At 59.2% G+C, this 7625-nt stretch overlaps 1 protein-coding gene across 1 annotated transcript in view; it reads left to right on the top strand.

The window, feature by feature from the left end:
* The first annotated feature begins 2307 nt into the window (after window positions 1–2307).
* The window catches only part of KIAA0930 (KIAA0930 ortholog), a 45670-nt gene continuing 40352 nt past the window's right edge, over window positions 2308–7625 (top strand). Inside the window, exon 1 of the mRNA XM_019018624.4 lies at window positions 2308–2464. Coding sequence (XP_018874169.4) covers window positions 2401–2464 — 64 coding nt within the window. The 5' untranslated portion in view covers window positions 2308–2400. The remainder of the gene's footprint in view (window positions 2465–7625) is intronic.

The following is a 7625-nucleotide window of genomic DNA, read 5'->3' as shown; positions in this document are numbered from 1 at the left end:
ACTACAGTTGCGGAGCAGAAAGGATTTCAGGCCAAGGGAACACTGTGGGCAAAGGCATGGCAGTGGGAACAGGCAGGGGGTGCTGTGGGGTTTGGGGAGGCAAAGACGGATGTGACTATTGCACTTGACAGCCTTGGAGCACTCGCTCATGCTGTCTGATCCACCATCCCCAGTTCTCACGTCCACCAGCCCAAACCCCAGCTCTCCAGACGCAGAACCAGAGGCCTCAGCCCTCATGCCAGTGTCCTCACTTTACAGACAGGGATGCAGGCCCACTGGAGAAGAGAAATACACCTGAGGCTGGTCGCGCACTTCATTCATTCCCTCACTGCCCATCTTTCTACAGAGCCCTCCTGGGCCTGGCACTGGGGACACAGAGGGGTCAGACGTGGCTCTGCTCTGAAGAGTTCAGGGGCCAGTGGCACAAAACTGGGGCAGAGGCCTGAAGCAGGATCCAGATCCCATCTCCCTTCTGGGGCTCTGCCCAACCCCACGGCTCCTTCCCTCTGTGCCTCCCAGGAAGACCCCTGTGTCCCCGTCAGACCTGTCCATCATTCTTCGTTTATGCAGCCTACATTTTTTTTTTCTTTTCTTTTCTTTTTTTTTGGTGGGGGACAGGGTCTTGCTCTGTCTCCCAGCTTGGAGTGCAGTGGCGGGATCTCGGCTCACTGCAGCCTCCGCCTCCCGGGTTCAAGCAATTCTCCTGCCTCAGCCTCCAGAGTAGCTGGGATTACAAATGTGTGCTACCATGCCCGGCTAATTTTTGTATTTTTAGTAGAGATGGGGTTTCACCATTTTAGCCAGGATGTTCTGGAACTCCTAACCTCAGGCAATCCACCTACCTCGGCCTCCCAAAGTGTTGGGATTACAGGCATGAGCCACCGTGCCCAGCCTGCAGCCCATATTTATTTATTGGGCATCTAATGTGTGCCAGGCAATGTTCTGGGTACTGAGACAACAGCTGTGTAGTAGACAGGCCCCTCCCTCGGTAGAGAAGAGAATAAGTGAACCCATAGGTATCCAATGTGTCGGGAGGAGGCAAGTGTCACCCTGTGAAGGAGAAACAGACTAAGGGAAGAGAGAGGGACGGAAGGCGGTCAGGGGAGTTTCTTTGAGGAGGTGACACTCGGGACACAAAGGAAGCAAGTTACACAGGAATGGGGAGAAGAGGACTCCAGACAGGGGAAAGGGGGACCTTGATGGGTCTGGGGGTCCACACAGAGGCTGTGAATGCAGGGAGTGATGTAGATTTAGCTTTGGAGAGACCTGGAAATCAATGCTGGTCTCTCCATCTCCCCCTGTTCTTGGAAATGGACCACCAGGCGTGAGGTTTGGGGAGGCCACTGGCTGCTTCTCCGGTGTCTTCCTGTATCAGCCACAACTAGCACACGGAGGGATGCTGGCCAGACCTGGCTTCATCAGGATGACACGCCCAGCTAACCTCATACCTCCCCCTTCATCAACACTCCCACATGTTGGGGAGGCAAGGCAGGGAAAGGTCCCCCATGGTGCAGCTGAGGAAATGGAGGCGCAACACTCGGCACTGTGCCAGGTGCAGAGGAGGGGGGCCGGAAGGGCTTTGCCACGGTGTCCCCCAGGAGACCACCTTCTGGGAGCAGGTGACCTCTTGAGGGGTTCTGCGGAGGAAGTTCCCAGAAGTCAGCCGAGGGGACTTGGTGGAGGTGGCAACGCACAGGGCGGGTGACAAAGTACACATCCCGTGGGGTAGCAGCGGGGGAGGGGAGAGGGGCCCTGAAGGGGCGGCGGGAGGGGCTCAGAGGCGTGATCCTGCTGGTGGGGCGTTTAGGACCGTGGGTGGAGGCGGGACCCCGCGAGCGGTTTGAGGGAGGGAGTCCTGGGCATCCGAAGATTGGCGGAGACTGGCCGTTTGGAAGTGGGCGGGGCTAGGGAGGTCAGGGGGCGGGGCCAGGGAGCCGGGGGTGGGTCCGGGCCGTTCAGAGGCGGGGCAGGAGGGGACAGGGGCGGGGCCGGGGCGGGGAAGGGGCGGGGCCGGGCCGGGGCCGGGCCGGGGCGGGGCGAGCGGAGCCGGGGGCGCGCGGGCGGCGGCGGCGGCGGGGAGGTGCGCTCGCCGGTGCTGGGTTTATCGGGTGGTGGCGGCGGCGACGGCGACGCGCACAGAGGCGGACTGTGGCTTCCTTGGTGCTCGCGGCGGGCTGCGTCGGGGCGGGGGCGGCGGGGCGCGCCGGGGGCCCCTGCGGGCGCGGCGCAGGCGATGAGCCGGGGCCCGGCATGGCCTCCGCGCGGCCGCCGGGCCGGGCCTGCGCCTTGGCGTCCGCGCCCGCGGGGCTCCGGGCCGGGCCGCCCGCCCTCCCCGCCGCCGCCGCCGCCGCCCCCGAGCCTGCGGGCGGCGCCGAGGCCGAGGAGCGCTCGCTGCAGCACATGCTGCGTGCCATAGCGGAGGAGCGCGGCCGTCTTAGCCTGCGCCGCGAGGTCTGCGGCCTCGGTGAGTGGGACCCGGGGGCGAGGCCGGGCCGGGGGAGGTGAGCGTCTCCGGGGCCGCCTCTGCGCGTCCGTGTTTCTGTGCGCCCCGCGCATCTCTGTCTCTGCGCGGGTGTCGTGGTCTCTGGGTCTGCCTGGGTACCCTGTCTTCCTCCATGGCCCCACCCCCGTCCCTGCATCGGGGTCTGTCTCTGCTTTCCGTCCGACGAGCGCCCTGCACCCCTGTGCCCGGGTCTCATTCGGCGTCTCCCGTCAGTCCGTCCGGGTGTCTGTCTCATCTTCCTCCTTCTTCTTCGTGCCTCTGCGGGTCTTCTTCCTTCTCCAGGAAGCCCGCCCCGGGCCCTCAGCACCGCGGTAGGGAGTGTGGGCGTGGGATCTGGGTACACCCTTAGCCCAGCGCGGCAGGGTCAGGCCCTCGTTGGGCTCTGGGTGGACCTCGCTGCGAGCGTGCCCTGGCCACTGTCTCCTGCTACCCGAAGCCTTTGTCTTTCCGCACCCACCGGCCCCTCTCATCCCTTGGCTGTATCCAGGGACCTGTTGGGCAATGGCCCCCGAACCCGCCCGCTTGGCTGAGGGGCAGGGCCTGCTGCCTCTCGGTGTGATTCTGGGCTTTAAGTCGTGGATCTGCTGGGGGGCGTGGGATGGGGGTGCCTCGTATTGTTTGGAAGGGCCTGGGACTGCAGGTGTGGGTGGGGTCTCCCAGCCAGTGAGGTAATCCATTACTGATGGATCGTGCCCAGACTGAAGCCCAGGAGAAGCCCCCTCTTTTGTCGTCTCAGGTTCGTCATTTTCTCCGTGGAAAAGACCCCTCCCTCCTCCGTGCAGGGAATGACTTCATACCACATTGTCAGCCACCCCCCACCCCACCCCTCAGGCTAGGCTGGGGATTTCTGAGGGGGTGACAGCATTGCTGAGTAGGGAATGTCAGCCTTCCAGATTCACCCCTTCATTCACCGTTGGGGAAACTGAGTCCCAGAGAACAAGTGCATCCCCCTAAGGTCACACAGCTGCAGGGACATGGCAGTCCCAGGCATTCAGGGCCCCTCAGCAGGCCACACCCTGGAGGCTGGAGTGGGGAGAGGAAGTAAATTTGAATCCCTTTTGTAGGAGGCAGGCTTAGCATGGGAGGCTTCCCAGTGAGCAGGCCCCAGCCTAGCCTGCCCAGGCGAGCCTTTCCTCATGCAGGGGTGGGGTGGGGGGTGCTTATGAAGTGAAATAGACAAGAACTTCAATGGTTGACAAGGTTTCAATGGTTTCTTTCTGAAAAGGTGTCAAGATTTACTTTTGAGCAGAAATTGGAGCATGCTCATTCATTCATTCTGCAAACATTCATTGAGCACCTACTGTGTGCCACCGTGGCAGGCCCACCTGTCACCTGGCACCGAATATCTGAGCTGGGATGCGTCTGAAGGACCATCTGCTGCAGGTCACTTGGCCCTGTTTGCTCAGCAGCTTCAAGCAGTCCTTCCCCACTCCCCTGTCCACACACACCTATTGTCCTCTGACCACCTTTACCTGTGAGCACCTTCTCTCCTCTTTTAGGCAGCCCCTCCCGCAAGGAGGCTGCAGGGCCATTCCCAGAAGAACAGTGAACAGTGAAAATGGCACCTAGCATTTACTGAGCACTTACTATGTGCCGGGTGCTTTACTCATGCTGCAAATTTAATCCTGACACAATACTGACTTTGCCAGGGAGCAGTATTATCTCCATATCAGCAGTGAAGAGCCTGAGGGTTAGAGAGAGAGAGAGAGAGAGAGAGAGGAGGCCTGCCCAGGGACAACCAATGAGGAAGCAGCATTGCCAGGACTGACCCTCTGCCAACCTGACCTCAGAGCCTGCCCTCCACTCCCCGAATATCCCCAGCCAGGTCTTTCTGTGCCTACGATACTCACGCTGTTTCCTTGTCTCCTCTCCAGGCCTCCCGCACGTGCCAGGTCTCCCCTCTTCCCCTGCTGCTGAACTCAGTCCCTGCAGGGCTCTGAAGCAGAGAAAACCTGCTGTTTTCTCTGCCCGGAAAGCCGCCCCTAGTCATGTGCCCCACAAGCATCTCTTAAGTTTTCCTTTAAGTCTCAGCTCCAGTGTTGCCTCTCCGGGAACTCTTTCCAGCTCCCAGGCACACAGTCCTGCCTGTGTTCTCTTTGTGCCAGGCACATGTTTGTTGGGACAATCAGGACAATTGTGGCCTTGTCATGGTCTGTGTGCTGTCTCCCCAGTTAGCAGGTGAGGCCTTCAAAGCCATTACCCAGTCAGATTCATCTTGGTGCCCAGCATGGGGCACATACGGAGCAGGTGCCCAGTAAACATTTAGTGAACAAGTGAGAAAATTATTATCTGGACTGGTAGATGAAGGGTGTGGAGGGCCACGGAGATGGGAATCTTAACTTCTTAGAAGGCCTCATTTTTGGCTGGGCGCGGTGGCTCACGCCTATAATCCCAGCCCTTTGGGAGGTTGAGGCAGGCAGGTCATGAGGTCAGGGGTTTGAGACCAGCCTGGCTAACACGAGGAAACCCCCGTCTCTACTAAAAATACAAAAAAAAAAAAAAAAAAAAAATTAGCCGGGTGTGGTGGCGGGCGCCTATAGTCCCAGCTACTCAGGAGGCTGAGACAAGAGAATGGTGTGAACCCGGGAGGCGGAGGTTGCAGTGAGCCGAGATCACGCCACTGCACTCCAGCCTGGGCTACAGAGTGAGACTCTGTCTCAAAAAAAAAAAAAAAAAAAGGGCTCATTTTTCAGATGAGAGATTTGATGTTCAGCAAGGGGTGAGCTTACTAGGAACTTGATGCCCAGAGTGGAGCTCACCTCTCACCTCTCAAGTGTGAGTCCTGAGAGGAGCCAAAACACCAGCCCCGGAGCACTTCTGCGTCCACTGAATCATCAACACGCTCAAGCTGTGGGGGCAGGGTTGTGTTTGATCATCTCCACTTCACCTCTGTGACAGCCTGTTAGATTTATGAATGAATTTAAATCTCCCAGATTTTTGTTGTTGTTTAGCGAAAGCTTGGGTTACTCAGAAACCTGCTGTGTCCTCTGACGTTGTTTTGAAGGTGTCAAGGGAGCCTCAGGTGGAGGCGCTGGGCTTTGGTTGAGTGGTTGTCATTCTCTGAGTCAGTGTCTGTCTCTGAGATGGGACTAAGCTCCTGGCCCTCCCCACTCAGGGGTCATCGCTCAGCTCTCGTGATGAAAGGCACCTTGTAGATTTCACACCTGGCTTTTGAGGCTTGTCTGTGGCAGCCTCTGCAGTAGAAGGGGAGTTGAGCACTTGCTCTGTACTGAGAGGGGGCAGGAGTGTTGGCCTTGTGGGATCCCTGCCACAAGGATCCCTGCCTTGTGGGAGGGCACAGTCCATGGGGGAGACAGCCAGGAGCACAGGTCACTGTTAGCTGAAGTACAAACCCTGCTGGAAGCAGTGGGGCTGCGGCTGCCCGGAGCAAGATTTTGGTGTTGCATCTGCAGGACACTGCTCGTGACTCCAGGTCACAGATGAACCAGGTGATTCAGGACCCAGGTGTGCGATGCAGACGTTTGGACTGAAGGGGGACAAACCCTGCCACTTCTTCCCGGGGCTTGGGCCTTCTCCTGGGCCCTGGGCCTCAGCCCAAGCACACAGGCTCCCTTTCAACAGGGGCAGCCCACGCGACAGTTGGTCAGGCAACGTGGACGCGACCTGGGCCCAAGACCTGGTGTGAGTCCTGAGAGGTGCCGTGAGCAGGTGGGGCCCACATCTGGCTGCTTGTCTCTGCGCCCTGCCTCAGCTGAGCATTCTTGGAGCAATTTGTGCCTGGCATTTGGGGCTAAGGGATTCTCCCTGTGTCTGGAGTGCTGCAGAGAAGGGGCATTTTATGTTCATTCTTTCCTTTCGTCTTTGGAGTAATCCTGTGGGCTAGACATTGTTCTATTCTTCTCTTTGTCCTGATGAGGGAACACAGGTTGGGGGAAAGTAAGGTGCCCCCAGCTGCAAGGCTAGAAAGTGGCCGAATCTTGCTGAGCCCAAGCTCTTAATTGCTTAACCCTGCGCAGAGGTGAGGCCCACCTAGACCCGTCCTCAGGGTGCTGAGGGTCTGGTGTTCCAGGTTGTGTGGCAGCCTGGCCACAGTGGATGGAGGCAGGGCCCCAGTGGAGCTGTGAACACTTAGAGGCCACAGAGAATGGAGCCACCAGCGTGGCCCACGGGAGGGGTTTGTGGACAGTGTAGTCTTCAAGCAGAGCTGAGGCTGGATGGGCTTTTGTGGATGGAGGAGCAGAAGCTCACTTTGCTCTAAGCAGGGCTGTGGAAGTCGAGGCTGGAGTAATCCCTGGCTGAGAACTTGGTATTTCCCAGCCCTGGCCTTGGGAAGCCCTGCAGGTGTGATTTGTGGGGCGGCTACACGGGAGGGGCCATCAGTGCAGAGGATGCTGCGTGCCTGCCGCGAGCCGGTGCCTGACACCCGCCGCGTTTCCTTCAGTCCTGCTCCCAGAGAGGTGGGTTCTGTCTTGACCTCATTCTGCAGGTGAGGAAGCTGAGCTTCAGAGCGGGGAGGGATGTACCCACAGCCACGTAGCTGGCAGGTGGCAGGGCTGCTATTCCAGCTGAGGCCCATCATGTGCAAATAGCCAACCCGGAAGGGTTCGTGGAATGGGCCAGAGGAGTGAGGGAGACGGCCTTGCCTCTGTGCTGAACACCTGTGTGTGCTAGGCCTGTGAATGGGGAAGAGCGCTGTGCACCCTTCACCTCCCCCAACCCGCCATCACTTTGCTAGGCCAGGTGTAGCTGGGCATAAGTGATGGGGGCCGGGGGGCCTTTAGTGGGAGGTGCGGCTGGAAAGGCAGACTGTGAGCCCTGGCTGAGCACTCCAGCCCTCGGGCCTCAGTGTCCTCATCTGTAGACTGGAGACCACAAACTCTCTAGGGACTTAGGGATTGTATGAGAGAAGTGACAGGGAGTAAATGAGACGTGGCAGGTACAGGCTCAGCACAAACCCCTGGTGTGGAGTCGGGTGCAGTCCAGGCTGCTGTTATTATCCAGGATACAAAGCACCTGGCGCGGTGCCTGCACGTGGAATCAGGGTTGTATTTACGCCCCGACGCTCGGGCTGCTTTGAGTCAATGCGGAAGCTCTCCCTGCGCTCCTTGGGGCCCTCCAACCCCACAGCAGTCAGAGCTAGTTGTGGGCCAGCGCAGCGGGG

This window comes from Gorilla gorilla, chromosome 23 (assembly GCF_029281585.2).
Source record: "Gorilla gorilla gorilla isolate KB3781 chromosome 23, NHGRI_mGorGor1-v2.1_pri, whole genome shotgun sequence".
In the NCBI taxonomy this organism is placed as follows: domain Eukaryota; kingdom Metazoa; phylum Chordata; class Mammalia; order Primates; family Hominidae; genus Gorilla; species Gorilla gorilla.
This window is presented reverse-complemented; position numbering and strand designations above follow the sequence as displayed.